The following is a 20,178-nucleotide window of genomic DNA, read 5'->3' on the forward strand; positions in this document are numbered from 1 at the left end:
CCTTACATTTTTTAATAGATATTATGCTTTGCTCTGTTTACATTATTTATATCTGATTCTTCCTCTGCTAGAATTCTGTGATTTAAATTATTTGAAGTAGCTGTACGGAAAATTGAAATACATGACGTGACCAAACTTTCCTCATCATTTCACCTCCCATTGAGTTTTATGTCCTCAGAAAATTTAGAAATATTACAATTAGTTCCCTCATCCAAATCATTATTATATATGTAATGTGAATACCTGGGGGTCCAAGCACTGACCCCTGTGATATCATACTTGTCACTGTTTTCTGCTTTGATCAGTGCCCCCTTATTCTTTAAAAGATTATTAATGATTTTTTTTTGCAGAAAACCAAAACTAAGCAAGTCCCAAGTTGGTTCCTTAATGTACTGGTCTAAAAATCCATCTTGTACACATTCAAGGACATCCATCTATCACAGTATTATTGTTGATGTGACTTTCCCAGTCTATATGCAGACTAACGTTACCTGTGACAATACTTGCATCCTTATTATTTGGAGATGCTAGTGTTGGACTGGGGTGTACAAAATTAAAAATCACACAACACCAGGTTATAGTCCAACAGGTTTAATTGGAAGCACACTAGCTTTCGGAGTGTCGCTCCTTCATCAGCTGGTATTTCCACTACCACTTGATGAAGGAGCATCGCTCCGAAAGCTAGTGTGCTTCCAATTAAACCTGTTGGACTATAACCTGGTGTTGTGATTTTTAACTTTGTATCCTTATTGTATGCGTCTCTCATTTCATATTTAACACTATCTCCTACCTCACCACTGCTGTTTCGAGATCTGTAGAGAACTCCAATTAATGTTTTGCACCCTTGATCCTCCTTGGCTCTACCCAGATTCCCTGTGCCGTTCTCCTTTCTCACTACTGCACTGGTATTACCTTTTCATTAACAAATCCCCACCTACTTTATTTTCAGTTTTGCCTGCTCTCCTAAAGGCTGAATGCCCTGGGATGTTTACTTGTAAGCCTTGGTCACCCAGCAGCCATGTATCCATGATTGCAATCATATGTAAACCTATGTAAAACCTTCTGCTTTGTTAACTTGTCTGCTTTATTGCAAAGGTTCCGTGCTTTAAGATATAGTACCTTTTTTTGAGGTTTTCACTTTTTCACGGGGATGGAAATGTACAGCTAGGATGAAAGGGAGTTGGGTCTAAAAAGAAAGGAAATTGTTGAACTGTCAGACAGCATCAAGAGTTCTGGTGCAGGTGGGGACAAGTTGGGCAGAAAAATACAATTAATATAAGAAGCAAGCTTAGCAGGTCAGGCTGAAACAATTCATTTGATCCTCCTCAGGCTGTTACAGTTAACTTTTATCCTGTGACATTGTCCTGATCCTGATAATCTGAAACAAATCTAATAAAATTATAATCCTTATCTTACATTTTTTAATAGATTTTATGCTTTGCTCTGTTTACATTATTTATATCTGATTCTTCCTCTGCTAGAATTCTGTGATTAAATTATTTGAAGTAGCTGTACGGAAAATTGAAATACATGACGTGACCAAATTTTTTCTGTGACCTTCAGTGAGGAATATTTAAATTTTACTTTATTGTAATTGCTTTACATGTCAAACACAACAACAAAAATGAAAATATTCTTGAAAAAGTTAATGAAGGAGGGAAAAAGAATCCAATAGAAAGCTAACTGGAAATATAGAAACAGAAGAGTTGCTACAGTTATTTGAAAAGGAAAAGAGTTAATAAAATTAACATAGAACATGAGATTAAGACATTAATAACGGCAAATTGAGAGATGACTGATGAACCAAACAGGTATTTTTGATCAGTCTTCGCTATAGGGAATACAAATAACATCCCAGAATTAACTGAATATCAGGAAACCGAAAGGAGGGAGGAACGAAAGAAATTTACAATTACTAAGGAAGTGTTGCTTTGCAAATCCTTGAGCTGACAAGTCCTCAATCCTGATGAGCGTCCTCCTCTGGCCTTAAATTTGAGATGGTTGATGCTTTGATTTTAATTTGAGGGAAGATTCCATTTTAGAATGGCATATAGTGAGTGCAACTCCTTTACTTCAGAAAGGAGGGGAGACAAAAAGCAGGTTTTTTAAAAAATTTACTCATGGGATATGAGCATTTATGGTCCATCCCTAATTGCCCAAAGGGCAGTTAAGCGTCAACCATATTGCTGTGGATCTGGAGTCACATATCAATGAGACCAGGTAAGGATGGCAGATTTCATTTCTGAAAGGACATGAGTGATCCAGGTTTTTCCAACAATTTCACGGTCATCATTAGATTCCAGATTCTTTATTAAATTCAAATTCCACTATCTGCCATGGTGGGATTTGAACCCAGAACGTTAGCTGAGTTTCTGAATTAATAGTCTAGCGATTAATATCACTAGGCCATTTTCTCCCTTATCATAAACCAGTTAGCTTAATATATGTCATAGGAAAACTGTTAGAAGCTGTTATTACAGACTTTATGCAAAGACACTGAGAAAAGTACATGATAATAAGTCAGAGTAAACATGATTTTGTGAAAGGGAAGTCATGTTCAAACCAAGTTATTTTGGGAAGAAACATGGGCCTTAAGTGATGGGGTAGACCGTCATTGGATGGACTGTTATTGCATTTCCTGAAGTGTCACATCTAAGGTCATTGCTGTAAATGAAAGCTGTTGGTGCAAGGTGTAACGTAATGGCATTGGTAGAAGATTGGATAGACTACAGGAAACTGTTATCATAAGTGGATCATTTTCAGTCTGGCAAGATGCAGTGAGTGGTGTACCACCAGGATCAGCATTGAGGTCTTAATTACGTAATTTACACAAATAATTTGGATGAAAGGGATTGAAAATAAGGTTGCTAACTTTGACAAGATGATGGTGGGAAAGACAGTTGTGAAGAAGTTACAAAGGGATGTAGGTAGACTAAGTGAGTGGTTGAAAATCTGGAAATGTGGAGTATAAAATGGGAAAATGTGGAATTGTCCATTTTGGCAGGATGAATAGAAAAGAAACATGCGATTGCAATCTCTCACTATTTCAGAGGAATTTGAGTATCCTAGTGCATGAATTTCAAAAGACAACAAGGTGTTATGAAAACTAATAGAATATTCTTGTTTATTATGAGAGGGATTGAACTCAAAATGACAGAAGTTATGTTTCAATCATACAGCACACTGGTGAGATTACATCTGGAGTACAAAGCTAAAAAATCATACTGCACCAGGTTATAATCCAACAGTTTTGGAAGCACTGGTTTTCAGAGCACTGTTCCTTCATCAAGTGGTTGTGGAGTATAAGATCATAAGGCACAGAATTTATAGCAAAAGTTTACGTAACTGAAATTATATATTGAAAAAGGCCCAGAATATTTGTTCAGTCTCTCATCTTTTAGAATGAACATGTTGGTTTCATTTCTTTCTTATGTAAATCGCAGAACTTTTTTAAAAGTTACATTCTCAAGTGAAATTTAACAATTGGTGTCATGTCGGCCCAGATAATGTATTGAAGGTGTGAGCTGTCCTGGGTGAGACAGTCTGACCATTGTGGCACAGACAGATTCTAATCTTAAAAAAACAGATTTCCAGAATCTTACATGGATTCATGCAATTTTTAAGCAAAATAAAATGTAATTCTGCAAGTACAAATTCACCCCACAAACGTATGTGTCTGATTGTGCGCACAGGGGGTGTGGTATGAGTGTTTGTGAGAGTGTGTGAGTGAAAAGAGGTATAAGTCTGCAAGAGAGTGCATGTGTGAGCGTATGAGAGAGGGGGTGTGTGTGTGTGTGTATACAGTACAATGGAGTACCCTGTAGTGCGACATGAACCCAAGGTCCCGGTTGAGGCTATCCCCATGGGTACCGAACTTGGCTATCAGCCACTGCTCGGCCACTTTTTGTTGTTACCTATCCCGAAATCTGCCTTGGAGGATGGTCACCTGAAAGTCCGAGGTCGAATGCCCCAGACCACTGAAGTGCTCACTGACTGGGAGGAATACTCCTGTCTGTTGTTTGTTCTGTGGTGCCCATTCATCAGTTGCCATAGCCTCTGCTCAGTCTCGCCGATGTACCATGCCTCAGGGCATCCTTGCCTGCTGCGTATGAGATAGACAACATTGGCTGAGTGACATGAGTAGCTGCCACATACATGGTGGGAGGTGTCCCCACGTGTAATGGAGGTATCAGTGTCTGCACACTGGCACGTCTTGCAGCATCTACCGTGACAGAGTTGCATGGTGTTCTCCCAAAAGCTGTGCAGTTTGCTGTGGACAATGATCTGTTTGAGGTTTGGCACTTGTTTAAAAGTGAGAAGTGGAGGTGTGAGGAAGGTCTTGGTGAGGTGCTCATCCTCACTGATTATCAATGGTTAGGCCATAATTTATTGCCCTAATTTTCCCAGAGGGTAGTTAAGTCAGCCACATTGTTTTGGGTGTGGAGTCACAGGTAAGAAAGACAATGTCTTTCCCTAAAGAGCATTAGTGATTGGTTTTGCCCACAATTGACACCAGTTTAATGGCCTTCATTGGACTCTTAATTACAGATTTCTTATTGCTTTTATCTGCCACAGTGGTATTCAGACCAGGTTCTCAGAATGATACTGGGGTCTCTGGATTAATACACAACTAATACTCCAGCACTACACCATCACTATTCCCAGTGTCTTACAGTCACCAGCATTAAAAATGCCCACCACAAGAGGGAGGTATTTCAAATTAACAACTTTTCTGGCAGTGAAAATACTGCAGGAGATGTCATGGTGCAGCTGGAGTATTCCTGTCCCTGGGCAAGAAGCTCTAGGTTCGAGACCCAAGCCGTAACATGACGGCCATCCAAAGTGCATATGTAGTGAAGCCCACAAATTGATTGACAGATTGTAAATCTTTCCTATATGCCTGATGGCAGACAGTAAGAACAGGTGACTTGCCTGTTCTGCTATCATGCAGAAGGCAAGGGCAAACTATAACAGTACTTCGTCATTCTGCTTTAACACAAATTCGCCGTAATGTGATTGAATTGGGGACACTGTTTCTAAGGTGCGAACACTTTTTTTAAGTGCTGTTTCCAAAGCATGATTTTTCTGTAATTGGGGATTGCACAAGAACACAACCATCACATTATAATAGAACGACAAGGATAGACCACTGCAATACAATCAAAGTATGCTTTGCTTTATTTTCTGGATTTGTTAATTGAACTCATTCCAGCAGCTCCCATGGTGAGCTTTGAAGCCTTGGTACCAGGGCATTGATCCGGGTCTCCGGATTAATAGTCGAGTGACATTACCACTTCACTGCTGTCTCTATGAATAAATAGACAGCACTTGAGTAAGAAAAGGTAAGGTATGAGGTGGGGTCAGAGCAAGAAGAATCTGTTAAGATCTTCAGGGTTATAATGCAACTAAGTAAATGCACAGAATTGTAAGTAAGCTTTAGGCATAAAACCCCATGGAACGATGTCCAAGCACAGTGCATGGTAATGGTGTGGAATTTTAAATATTGTCATAGGCAGTTTCTAACTGGAATACCATAGAATTACAGAAAGCCTAAAGTGTGCAAAGAGGTTATTTGGCCCATTGAGTCACACCGACTCTCCTAAAGAGCATCCCAGCCAGACTCAGCCCCGTCTACCATATCCCTGCATTTCCCCATGGTTAACCTCTGTAGCCTGTCCACCCCTGGACAAGATAGGTAATTTAGCATGGCCAATCCATTGAATCTGCACATCTTCAGGTTGTGGGAGGACACTGCAGTACGTGGAAGAAACACACAACAACACAGCAGAATGTGCAAACTCTACATATACAGTTGCCCGAGGCTGGCACCGAATCCAAGCCCCTAGCTTTGTGAGGCAGCAGTGCTAATATGTTTATTTTTTGATGATTTGCTGTTTCTTTTCTTTTACAGATCACTGCTTATAATAGACGAACATACGAAACAGCAAGGCATACTTTGATTGTCAACATTATGGCTTCAGATGGTATGCAGGATTTTTAATATATTTACTGTTTTACATCGTAAGGGTAATGACTTTGCAATAAAAACAAAACTTGGTGTAAACATGCAGCTTGCATCTGCAGAGGAGAAAGGAAGACTCTCTGCTTAGAATTCAGGATGTCGAGTTTCCTTGTGCTATTTTACCATTTGGAAGCATTCTCAGCAATAGTAAGAACCAACTTTGAGTCAATCTGTTCTTTAAAGTGATTTTGGCCAGAAACAAATGTGGAATCATTACAAATAGAATTTTTAAAACAACACATTTGTAATTTCCTAGAAGTTAAGAGATGAAGACATACCTATACCTGAACTTTAGTAAATGTGGAATGTATCATCCATGAGGCAGTTTACAGCTGGGAGCTGCTATTCAGGTAGGCTAGACTGGGCGAGGATGGCAGATTTCCTTATCTAAAAGACATTAGTGAACCAATTTTGTTTTATTATCACCAGTACTGATCGATAACTTTATATTCTGGATTTGTTAATTGAACTCAAATTCCAGCAGCTCCCATGGTGAGATTTGAAGCCTTGGTACCAGGGCATTGATCGGAGTCTCTGGGTTAATAGTCGAGTGACATTACCACTTCACTGCTGTCTCCATGAATAAACAGATACCTTTTCTTACTCAAGTGCTAAGGTACGAGGTGGGGTCAGAGCAAGAGGAATCTGTTAAGATCATCAGGGTTATAGTGCAACTATGTGAATGCATAGAATTGTAAGTAAGCTTCAGGCACACAACCCCATGGAACGATGATGTCACGGTGATAATGGAGACAAAAAGAGGAAGGACTTGGTGTGAAATATCGGTGAATACAATGTGCAGAATAAGGGCCAAAACCTGATGGATTGAAATGAGAAATTAAATTCAAAGTTACTCTATTCTTCTCACAGTAAGTCAACACAGTCAACTTCCTTCCTTCATAATGATGTGGAATTGTTGATGAAGGTTACACATGCCAAAAACCCACTAGCTTCTGGGGATTCTTGTGTTGGTGTGCAGTGCCGTTTCAGAGATGTAAAACTACAATCTGATAAAGAATCTTAGGCTTGAAATCTACTATCTTGCTGAACATAGTACTTTAACCAGATACATTAATCCATATAATGATTACCAGGCTCTAGCTTTTTTGAGATTAAATGTAACAAAACATTCTTGAGAATTCAATGGGAAAACCATCTCTCCTCATATTGGTTAATAATTAGAGGTGGTCTTATATTTAGTTGAATAACCATCCATGCCATTTCAAGTGTGGAACATCAAAAAAACATAAGTATCACAACATATTCTAAATGATTACATTCATTAGGAGAGAGACGTTAATATCGGTTAGCTTCAATTCAGACTGTCCTGAACTTACTGGATGACTCATACTCCAGGATTAAGGTGATATTACAGGTATTTCTGATATAACATGTTTGTATGTGCAAATTGGCGAAAATGCACTTGACGAATAGTGGACACTGTTTGGATAGTGCGAACTTTTTACTGCACAGGTATAGTACAGCGCAAGATTACACACAAATGCAACTATCACGTTACACCAGAAATACCTGTACTTTGTTATTTGATGGATATCTTTCTTTTACTTTCAAGTATTGTAATTGTATCAGAATCATAGAATCCTTACAGTACAGAAAGAGGCCATTCAGCCCATCAAATCTGCACCCCAACCCTTTGAAGAGCATCCCATCCAGATGCAGCCCATTACCATATCCCAGTAACCCTGTATTTACCACAGCCAATCCACCTAACCTGCACATCTTTGGACTGCAGGAGGAAACTGGAGCACCTGGCCGATACCCATGCCGACACTGGGAGAACATGCAAACTCCACACAGACAGTCGCCTGAGGGTGAAATCGAACCAGCTCCCTAGTAATGTGAGGCAGCAGTGCTAACCACCGAGCCACCATGCTATCCTTAGAAAAAGTTTGAAGTTTGGATTCTCTTGTAGAAATAAGAACGGAGATATTACTGGGAAATAAAAGACACAATTTGTCAATGCTGTCATCTTACACTTATCGTGACATTTTGCAAGAATGTAAATTTGAGGAGAAAACTAAAGTTGTCACTACCTGAGAGAAGAGTGCTGTTTGACCGGCAAGTAGACTTTGATTGATAAGAGGTGTGACCATGGAAAATGCACCCATTGATGTGTGTCAGTTAACAGCCAGTTTTAGTTTAAATTTTGATCAATCAGGTTGGCAGCGATTCATCAGGTCATGAGAAGTGAAACAGTGAATAGCTGTCTCCTATTTTTGTGGAATTGAAGCAGACAGTGCATGTTCTTTCTGTCTGCAAAGAACTGGGCCCAGTGTGTTAATGTATATAGCTTCTAATACAGGACACTGCAACCCTGACTGGCAATCTTAAATTGTGTGTCAGCATAGTTCCTGCTATATTCAGGATTATTCAGCAAATACTATCTAATTGCAGAATCACATCTACTGTTAGACACTGTAAGCACAAACTGGTGAGTACAGTCAGTACCCGGCTTGTTGTGAACAGCTGAATGGATATGCTGTTGATGAATCTGTCTGATTTCAGGATGTACTGCCTACATACCTGGCATCACACTAGCACTGAATTTCATATATCACATTATTTGTTTCTGTGATAGGCAGAAGGCCTTTTTTGACCTGATGGCAGCATCTTTTTATTGGCTAACACAACGCATGTAGGTACTGCCTAACAGCAGCATGAAGCAGCCGGCTTAACCTGTTGCTGAAAGTATCTGAGATACTGTACATTTCCATAGTAATCTGAGGTAGGCTGGGCACTATTAAGACCGAGAGGGTGCCTTAGGGTCTTCCACCAGTTTGCCTGACATACAGCAATAAATGATCAGGCCAGAGTGTCAGTATTCCTTCGGGTGGTTTTGTTGAAGCCAGTTTCTACAACAAGTTTGCACGGTGAATAAATGGCTTGAACCCTGTTTACCTGGTTTCTGACAAGGTCAGTCTTTGAGTGTGGATATGTTGATGCATGATGGCAGTTCGTGGAATACGATACTAGGTCCAATAATAAGGACCTTTCTCTTTCAAGATGTTGTTTAACATTGTGATTTATGCTCACTCGTTCAGTTATTTTGATGGTTATACAGAGTCCCAGACTAAGTAGAGGACCACACATCGCAGTGGCAAAGCTCACACATGATATAATGAGCTACAAAGCAAAGTCGAGTAAAGTTGCTGTCAGCAATGCATCTCCACCCGATAAGCCCAATGTACTCTATGCTTGTTTTGAATAGAACGTCTGTCAAATGATGTCACCATCTGTGGCAGTGTACCCACAGTCACTGTGGCAGACATCAGATTGGCCGCTTTGAGGGTGAGCCAATGGAAAGCGACTGGTCTGGATAGAGTCCCCAGCCTTGCACTCTGATCCTGCATGGACCGACTGGTGGGTGTTTTTGCAGATATCTTTAACCTTTTAATCTGAGCAGCATGAGTTAGCACTGTTGTCTTGCAGCACCAGGGACCTGGGTTGGATTCCAGCCTTGGGTAGCTTTTTGTGTGGAGTTTGCATGTTCTCCCCGTGTCTGCATGAGTTTCCTCCCAGGTATTCCAGTTTCCTCCCACACTCCAAAGATGTGCAGATCAGGTGAATTGGCTATGCCAAATTTCCCATAGTATTAGTTGCATTAGTCAGGGATAAATGTTGGGGAATGGACTTGGGAGGGTTGGTGTGGACTTGATGGGCCAAATGGCCTGTTTCCACACTGTAGGGAATCTAATCTAATCTAACCTCTCATCACTCTGACATAACATTCCCACCTGCATCAAGAAGACCAGTATTATTTCAGGGCCTGATTTTTCTTTGGCAATGTATCTTAATGCCTACTGCTTGACTCTGACATCCGTCATCATGAAGTGTTTTGAGAGGTTAGTAATGGCACACATTAACTCCAGCCTCCCAGAATTGCATTGCTCCACTACAAATCACCTATTGTGACAATGAGCCCAAGGGCGGTGCCATCTCTCTGGACCTACGCTCATCCCTGGAACATTTGGATAATAAGGACACCTATGTTAAACTCTTCTTTATTGACTTTGGCTCTGCCTTCAACACCATAATTCTAACTGAACTTCTCTCCAAACGCCAAGACCTGGGTCTCTGCTCCCTGCTTCTGCAACAGGATCCTTGACTTCTTGACCTGCAGACCACAATCAGTAAGGATAAGTGGTGACACCACCTCCACAACAATGCTCAATACTGGTGCCACACAAGACTCTGTATTCAGCCCTCACTGTACTCTTTATGCTCTCAAATTCTAACTGTAACTCCACTATGCAAAGGGATAAAAGCTGTAAGAGTTAAGTGTAGCAAATGTGGCTGGGAGGGTAGTTACCACCCACTCAGTCGTACGTCACTATCCTAAATGTAACAGTAATATAAGAAATAGTGAAGAAGATAAATCGTTCCAATGTGAAATCTGTCCACTTAGATTTACAACAGCCATAGGTTTAGGGAAGCACGAGAGGCACGTGCACCCTAATTTAAGAAATATTAAAAGAAATAAAGAGAAGAAAGGTAATTTGGAAAAAGTAGAGAAAGGTAAAAGAGGAGTTTGGTCCAACTCCGAAATAAAAATGTTAAAACAGTTAGAACAGCTAGTAAGCTGCAAAAATATTAATAAATTTATAGCTAAAAAATTAAGAACTAAGACGCCAAAACAAATTTCCGATAAAAGAAGACTATTAGTTAAGCAAACTAGAACTAGCGACAAAGAGGCGGGCACAAGTCAAAAAGTAGTCCCCATTAATGATGATCGAAATGAAGAGAATAGTGACATTGATTTAGATACTCCAATAGAGGATCTAGTAATAGAAGAGAATAACTACCAAGGGCATAATAATACTAATGGGAGTTTAGAATCTAAGAATTGGCCACTATTAGAATTATTAGAGATGATGGAGGACAAAATAAGTAAAAGCAAACGTACAACAATAAATGACTATGATAGCATTATGGATATGGTAATTGGTAAATTAGGAACTAGTAATGAAAGTAATAAATTGAATAAATTGAAATATATAAAAGAATTGATTACTAAGCATAAGGATATTAGACAAGAATATAATAAGAGAGTAAATAATGCCAAGAGAAGATATAGTAGAAAAAAAGGAAAATTTAAAGAAATACACGTTTTATAGAAGAATAAAAGACAGTACCTAGCTAGAACTATGATGGGAGCTCCGTCTAAATGTGAATGTTTGCGTAGCAAGGAGGAGTGAGAAGATTATTTTAAAAACAGATTGTCTATTCCTAATGATGAAAGTAATTTGAGAGGCTTTGCCAAATATAAAGAATTTGCTCTCAAATTCTAACTCTAACTCCATTTATCCTCTACCACCTCAGAAAGTTAATAAGTGAATTTGGTGTATCCACAAGGACTCATACCAGTTTTTATAGATGTGCCATAGAAAATGTTCTCTCTAGATACATCACCGCTTGGTATGACAACTGCTGTACCCAAGACCACAACAAATTTCAGAGGGTTGTGAACGCAGCCCAGTCTATCATGAAAACCAGCCTTCCTTTCATTAACTCCATTTATACTTCCCACTGCCTTGGGAAAGCAGCCAACATAATCAAATACCATCCCCCCCCCCCCCCCCAGTTATACGCTCTTCCACCCTCTTCTGTTGGCAGAAGATACAAAAAAGTTTGAAAATGCATATCAACAGATTCAAGAACAGCCTCTTCCCTGCTGTAATCAGACATTTGAACAGACCTCTCCTATTAAAGTTGATCTTTCTCTGCATTTTCTCTGTAGCTGTAACGCTATGTTCTGCACTCTGTTCTATTACCCTGATGTAATTATATAAGACATAATTTGTCTGGTTAGCATGCAAAACAACACCTTCACTGTAGCTTGGTACATGTGATTATAAACAAATTTGGTTTATAATACCAAAGTAATATATTAAAATTTAAATTGTCTTATCAAATCTTCTGTATCAAATACATAGTGAATCTGACTCTTATTCTCTTTTGATGGAGGAATATCTTTTGAGGAGTTTTGACTGGACTCTTACAATATCTGGGAAAATTCAATCTAACTGAAAAAGAATTCTGTATTTTAGCTTGTATTTTAGGAAGAAGGTAGCACTCTTGTCTGGCTTCCTTCCTTTGGCTGGAGGCTGGTTAGACTCTCCAGACCCATATTAGGTTTCTTAAAGTCTAACTCCTTCTGACTGAAGTTGAGAGATGTGGTTACTCCCAATGGCTCCATGTGGTTACTCCCAATGGCTCCATGTGGTTACTGCCAATGGCTCCATGTGAAGATTTATGATTGTTAAAAAGACACAACAAGATATTAAGGAAGATGGGGCTGGAAAGAATAAATAAAAGGTGGTAGTGTTGAGGTTATCCAGGAATGTTGACAGTCCGAATCAATTTGCTTACAGTTAAGAAACAGTAGATGTATTTTTAAACTGTTGGATGTTTCTGCAGACCACAAACCAGTGATAAAGACAGAAAAGCAAATTTATAAAAGAGGTGCAAAAGTTATGGATAGTGATAATAGGACTTCATTGACATCCCAGTTTATAGTGGAGTAATTAATATTGTGGGCAGAGAGGAGGAAGAGTTTCTGAAGCGTGCTCCCGGGAAGTTGAGATGTTTTACCTCTCGATGAAGGAGGAGGCATTGTTGGTTCTGGTTCTCAGAAATGAAGTGGGTCAAGTGGATCAAATGTCAGTTGGAAATGTTCAGAGGATGGTGCTCACAAGATTTAGATGAGCTATACAATAATACAAGAAGCAATCTGGAGTAAAAATATTCACACACCAATCTCCCAAGTGTAATTTCTGCTCCATGCTAAATTAGTGTCCTCTACCATCCTGTCTTTGTTTGGTTGGGTATTTGAACTCTGGATCAACACACATCTGTTGCAGAAAATTTGACATTCCTACATACCATCAGTATAAATACATTTTTCTGACCTGTTAATATTGATAATCTTGAATATGTGTCCTTTTAATTAAATATTTAACTAATGGTAGCCCTTTTCTTCTGAAGATTTCTCTGAGGTCATCCTTGACTTTCTGTCTTTTGAAAAGAATCACAATTTCATCACTGTTTATTCAAAACTAAGGCTAACTATCTGCCCCTCATGTTAACCTGATGAAATGTCTTGAGGCTAGCCTAACTTTACCATCCTTGCTTTGGGGGATCGAGTTGTTTAAATGGCCCAGCTGTGTTCAGACCTGCCTGTCCTTGTTAAGTAATAGCTAGAAGAGAATAGTTGCAGTGCAGACATTGGAGGACTAACGTACCCGTGTTCTACCTTGTTTCCTGGGCTGTGGGTCCTCTCTGTTAGATGTCAGTGCAGTCACCCTACACTTCTGGGCAAATGTCCAGAGACGAGAGAGCTGATATCTAGCTCACCATTCCACGCCTTGCAATTTGCGCCTGGGGAGTAAGTGTTTCCAAATACAAACCGTAAGAGAATTAACATCCAGATGACTGTGCATATAGCTAGATAAATGCAATCGCAGCACACCGACATCTGTGCATCACTTGCCAAATGTTTCTGTGGGTCTTAAGTCAGGGTCTGGGTATACATTGTTTTCAACTTTTGTGTTCTTGTTGTTTAAAGATTACCCTTTGCCCTATCAAGCGGAGTTCTTTGTGAAAAACATGAATGTGGAAGAGATGTTGGCAAGTGAGGTTATTGGCGATTTCCTGGGAGCCGTGAAGAATGTTTGGCAGCCTGACCGCCTCAATGCTATTAACATCACCTCCGCACTCGACCGTGGTGGACGAGTACCTCTGCCCATCAATAATATGAAGGAAGGGTGAGTTTAATTTCTTTGGAAAACAAAAAAAAGCCATTTTTTAGATTTGCATCTGACTCCTTGTTGTTTAAGTTATTTGCTTTACCTGGATATCTAACTATACTGAGAGCCTGAAGGTTAATTTCATTGTACAGACTTTAGTTACTGCAATGTAGAATATAGAATAAATGGCATTGGTGGATTTATCTTTATCATTTGCAGCCTTTTCTCAAGTCCTGGAACCCTTTTGAGCCCGTTTCCAGTAGAGGCTTGACCCAGTATATTTAGCTGTGTTTTCCAGGCAGTGGATGAGGAAACCCTCTCACTGTGATCATTCTCCCAGACTGTCGATGTAGTCTCATCCATTGTGTCTAGAAGTATGTTTCCAGTGTGGTTCTGTAAATTTTGGTGCTGAGGCCCTTGCTGTTTGTGCTGTTTGGACATTTCATGTGAGGCAGTGATCAAGAAGTTCACAGGTGACATGAACATCAGTAGGGTGGTAAATTATGAGATGGATAGCTCTATACTGTAGGAGAATATTAATGGACTGGTCAGGTGGTAGAACAGTGGTAAACTGAGTTTAAGCTGGAAAGGTATGAGGTTGGCCTTCCACTTGGGGAAGGCTAACATGGCAAGGGATTAAACTGTGAATGGTAAGGGCCTCAGGAAGTACTTAAGATCAGAGGAGCCTTCGTATGCATGTCCATGGATCCTGGAAGGTTACAAGGTGAGTAGGCAAGGTTGTTAAGAATGTGTGTGTGATACTTGCGTTTAGTAACTGAGGCATAGAATACAAGTGGAAGGTATTCATGCTATAACTGTATAAAACACTGGTTCAGCCACTCCAGGAGAGCTATATGCAGTTGTAGCCACTGCATGGTGGGAAGGGTGTGATTGCATGAGAGACGGTGCCGAGAAGATTTGCCAGAGCGCTGTCTGGGCTTGGAGGGTCTGAGTAATGAGAAAAGATTGGATAGTTTGGAGTTGTTTTCCTTGGGGCAATATATCTCGTGAGAGAATTTGATAGAGGTAAATATCTGGGGCAGAGACAGGGTGGATAGAAAGGCAATTTGGAAGGAATGTCGAAGAGAAACATTTTCACAAAGCACAGCAGGAGACTGGAGCTCACTGTAGGTAGTTGAGTCAGAAAATCTTGTAACATTTAAGCAATATTTAGCCTCCAGATTTACAGGCCAAAGGCTGAAAAAGTGTAGACTTGATTTTTGTCCAGCCCAAACATGACGGGCTGACTGGCCTCTTTCCGTGTTGCAACTGTCTACGAGGTTCCAGTTGGAAAAGTACTGTCTGCTTCCAGCTGTGAGGCCAGCTTCCTCTCCCCCCCCCCCCCCCCCCCCCGCACCTTGTTCCTTTCTCAGCACCTTGATCTATTTATTTAATTCAATTTATTCTGTCATATTGATTCCATATTTCCGTCAGATGTTCACTGTTTCTGTGCTAATGCCCACACCAGTACAGTGTCCATTGTGATTGTCCCCAAATGGGTACTTGCCATGCAATTGCCATTTGAGAGGTCCAAGTGCGTTTGCTTCTGAAAATGGTTGCAAATAATTCCAGTTTCTTGACTTAAATGTCTCAAACGATTAGGAATTGCACTGCTTCACAAATCTCTGGATGAACCCTTGTGTTTGTCATTCACATAAAATCCAAATGTTTTCCAAAATGCTGCTTTTAAAGTGTAAATGCACTTGGAAATACCTGGCTCTAGGCAAAGTACCCTACATCAGTTTTCAAGTCCTTATAAAACATGATGTTCTGTTGGAATTCTTCCTCTGCAGGGTTTATGTCATGGTGGGGACAGATGTGACTTTCTCATCATGCCTCCGAGAGGTGGAGACCCCACAAAACCAGCTGAAGTGTAGTCAGGAGATGGAACCGAGCATAAGCTGTGACAAGAAATTTCGGGCCCAGTTTGATATTGACTGGTGTAAACTGACTTTGGTAAGTCAAGCACGATCTTTTCAGCATTCTCTCTTTTGAAGGGGATCATATACATTTTGATGTATTCTTTCACATTTTTTCTCAGGATTGTGATGTGTATTTACAACACAAAAACAAGCCAATTGACCTACATTTAACATTGATATTTTCATTTAGTTTGCACCTCCAACCTCCTTTCTTTGTCTAACCCCATGAACATATATCCTTCTGTTTGTTAATCTTACATGCAACTGTCTAGCTTCTCTTTACTTACTTCAGTATTCAGTTCAACTACTCTTTTTGATAGTGAACTCTAACCATTCTATGGATAAAGAATTTTTTTCTGAATTCTTGATTTTTAATGAATGTCATATTTATGGCTCTTAGTTATGGCCCCCACCTCCTTTTGGAAATGCAAATACCTTCTCCATGCACATCCTATAAAACCATACCAAAGTATGCCTGTTAGAATCACCCAAGTCTTTAATAAAATTTATTTTGGATGGATGTGATCTCTTCTGATTCCTATAATCCTAATAAATCATGCTTTTTAAATCTAAGGATAGCAGAACTGTTTACAGTACTCCAAATGTGTTTTAAGGTTCAAATTTAACAACTTTTCTGATTTTTTTCATTCTACTCCTTTAGAAAGGAACCCCAAAAATTTGTTTATAGGTTCCATAATCTGTGTTGCTACTCGTAATGATTTGTGGATTTGCCTGCCCTGCAATCCACTCCACTCCACCCCCCTCGCTCTCCACACTACCCCCCCCCCCCCAAGACTCCAGCATTCAACCCCCGAACCCTTCATTCCTCCATCCCATTTTGATGCTACTTTCTCCGAAGAAATGTGCAGCCTCTATTATTTCCATCCTATCAATGTAACGCCACTGATTAACAATATTGTGCCAAGTCTGCAAAAGTATTTCCTCCTTGTATTTTTTGATTAGATTACTTATAGTGTGGAAACAGGCCCTATGGCCCAACAAGTCCATGCCGACCCGCCGAAGCGCAACCCACCCAGACCCATTCCCCTACATTTACTCCTTCACCTAACACTACGGGCAATTTAGCATGGCCAATTCACCTGACCCACACATCTTTGGATTGTGGGAGGAAACCAGAGCACCGGGAGGAAACCCACACAGACACGGGGAGAATGTGCAAACTCCACACAGTAAGTCGCCCAAGGCTGGAATTGAACCCGGGTCTCTGGCACTGTGAGGCAGCAGTGCTAGCCACCGTGCCGCCCACTGCAGTTAGGTGTTGACAAATTTTTCAATTGTTCTTTACGTTCCCAGGACTAAAATATAAATGTAGATGGTGAACAAACACAGTTTGGTTGTCAAACACTACAATTAACTAGCCATTTCTCACCAATTGTTTAATGTTTGTCCAGAATCACAATCTCGAACAGTGTCATGTTTGGAACTTGCACACACTCTGTTCCTTCATTTAAGAAAACTCCGCTTGATAAATAAAATCAAATTGGAGGAGAAAATCTCCCAAGAGGATTCTACTCAAATCATAGTGTTACTGTCGAGCAAAATCAATCATCAATTCATATTTTCAAAAATCTGTCTCCATAAAGGACTGAAGTTTGTTCCCTCCAGTGGACAATGATGTGACCCCATTTTGACACCTGAAAAATAACATGATCCCAGACAACAACAAAAATCAAACATTCAATACAGGATTAGAGTTTGTTTATTACAAGGCAAGATATAATTCATCACATTAATATGAATATCTGAACTTTTGAAATAATTGTAAAAATATAATTATTTTATGAACTGTGTAGGTTTCAGCCAAAGTCTCCATATTTTCTTGTTGACAAAAGACTGAAGTCCCTCATTTCCGCCCACCCCTCTCGCCCGGGCACCCCTGTTCAGCTCATCATCTTCACACACACACCCATCAGTCCATCTTACTTACCTGTCTACCCCACACATTCAAGTAGCTCTGCATTCCAACCTCTTCCTTTGGCTATTGACACGTACAAATGTACACACACTACAACATTTTCACTAGCCCCTCTGTCTTCCTCCTCTTTTTGGTCTAATTGTTGGTACCTGCTGTGGAGCAGAGTTGCTAACCTGAGGTAAGGGGTTTGCATATCACGTAGATGGGAGTAGAAACACTGTCAAGTTGGAATTTGCTAGCCACCTTCCTGCCTTAGCTCCCTGACATCCTGGTTTCCCATGCTCAGTCAGTCACTGAGTTACATGTTCCAGCCTTTGTCTGAACCAAGTCAACACAAATATTCTGGGCTCAATGAAGTTTGGCTTCAGTAATGGTTTCAAATGTTAAAGGGTGTTCTTGAGCTCACTGTCCACTCTATGCTATGTGGAGGCATTAATTCGCTGGATCCAGGGGCTTTGCTGCCAGATGCCTCCCCTACCCCCAATGCAATAAAGATAGGGTCCATCTTGTCCTCACCTACCACCCTGCCAGTCTCTGCATCCAATGCATCATCCTTAAATACTTGCACTGACTCTAACTAGACCCCAGCACCAAGAACATCTTCCCCTGCCCACTCCTTTCTGCCTTCCGCAGGAGTGTTCCCTTCACCAATCCTTGGTTTGCGCTTGCGCCACCCCCCCCTCCCCCCAACCCACAGTACCTGCAGCCAGAAAAGATACAAGACCTCCTTGCACACCACCCCCTCACCTTTAGTCAGGTCCCCAACCAGTCCTTCCAGGTGAGACAGAGGTTCATCTGCCTCTCCTCCATCCTAATCTACTGTATCCACTGCTCCCGCTGTGGTCTTCTCTAAATCAGAGAGACCAAACATAAACTAAGGGAACATTCCACCGAGCATCCCAGCTGTGCCTGCTGGGGCCGACCTGATCTCCCAGTCACCGCCCATTTTGATACCCCTTCTCACTCTTTTTTTTCCAATGTGACCATCCTTGGCTTCCTCCATTGTCACAATGAATGAGACTGCAAATTGGAGGAACAACACCTCATCTTTCGCCTGGGCTCCCCAAGGCCTAGAGGACTCAACATTGAGTTCTGCAATTTCAAATAATCTCCCTTCCCATCCCAGTGCCTCCCCCTCCCATTTCTCTGATTGACCCTTCCTTCCATTTACTAACTGGATTCATTCTTCCCATTTACCAATCAGGTCGCACCCTCTACATGTCTCCACCTATCCCACCTCCCCACCCTGCACCCCCCCCCCCCCCCCCCCCCCCCCACCCCCGCAACAACTCCCCATACGCTACTCCAGTCCTGAAGAAGGGTGACACATGAAATGTTGACTTGTCCTCCACCTGATGCTGCCTGGCTCGCTGTGTTCTTCCAGCCTCCTGCCTCTCTACCTTGGATTCCAGCATCAGCAGATTTTTTTTTGTCTCTAACCAAGAGTCTCCAGACTGGGCTGTCTCCTCTGCACAGAGGCTTCTGCTGTGGATTGAAGTAAAGGAAATGCACAATTCCACGCTTACTACTGGGGGTCATGAACCACAGTTTAGGTGCCATTATGCTAAAGACTCGTTACAATGGAGCTAGCTGAGCTAAAGTCTCAAGTAAATTGGTTCAGTAACTTTGCATGTCATTTGACATCTTGTCTAGCCTTTTGTTTCAGTTTGGAACATCCAAAACCATTTGGGCCTCGAACAGAAAAATGGAGCTTTTTAACACTGCATTACTTGGAGCTGCCAAGTGCAGGACTGAGAAAATAAATAACTTTCTTCATTATTTGCTTGTCTGTCATTTTATTCCCTGTATGATTTCAACATAATCATATCAATTTGATTCATAGAATCATCAAATTTAAATGGTATGAGAAGAAGTCACTCAGCTCACTGAGCTAGTTCTATTAATGCTGTCTTCACGAGCTGCCTTTGATCATTGATACTGCTTTTACCTTTCAATGGAAGAGTCATCTGTTCAAGCATCACTTCAGAGACCATAATGCGTAATTCAGGCTTTGACACCAGTACAACACTTGAGGGCATGGTGCAATGTCAGAGTGCCATAGATTATAATAGTGACCATACTTACAAAAAGACTTAATTGGCATCACAGGGTTTCAATACATTACAGTGCAAGTTCATTTTCTTTGCCTTCATTCTAAACTAATTTTCAGCCTTGCCCTATGGTTTTCAATTTCAAAGCTTTCCAGTTTTATAGTTTCTTGCCTTTGTTTCTATTCTGCTACAATTGTATTTATAAACAAATGGGGAATAAAGCTAATCAATTATTTTACTGTGATAATGATCCTCTATTTTAAGCTATACAGATCAATCAGCTATCAGTCTTTTGGAGTGAGATTCACCTATTATAAAATGATGATGCAACTAACATTGACATATCTATTTCTTTATAGGCTTCATATGTTTATTGTCTTATTCTGAACTTAAAAGTTCTTAACACTTGCCTTCCTATTGGTTGATTCAGGTTACACATTGTTTATTTTAATTTGATGAAGCTTTAAGTTTCCTGCTACAT

At 40.5% G+C, this 20,178-nt stretch overlaps 1 protein-coding gene across 2 annotated transcripts in view; it reads left to right on the plus strand.

Moving 5' to 3' along the window:
* The window catches only part of sgce (sarcoglycan, epsilon), a 70,919-nt gene that overhangs the window by 28,066 nt on the left and 22,675 nt on the right, over positions 1–20,178 (plus strand). For both annotated transcript variants that reach the window (XM_060824771.1, XM_060824772.1), the window contains 3 exons: positions 5,912–5,984; positions 13,608–13,806; positions 15,582–15,744. In XM_060824771.1, coding sequence (XP_060680754.1) covers positions 5,912–5,984; positions 13,608–13,806; positions 15,582–15,744 — 435 coding nt within the window. The remainder of the gene's footprint in view (positions 1–5,911; positions 5,985–13,607; positions 13,807–15,581; positions 15,745–20,178) is intronic.

Source organism: Hemiscyllium ocellatum, chromosome 5 (assembly GCF_020745735.1).
Source record: "Hemiscyllium ocellatum isolate sHemOce1 chromosome 5, sHemOce1.pat.X.cur, whole genome shotgun sequence".
Classification (NCBI taxonomy): domain Eukaryota; kingdom Metazoa; phylum Chordata; class Chondrichthyes; order Orectolobiformes; family Hemiscylliidae; genus Hemiscyllium; species Hemiscyllium ocellatum.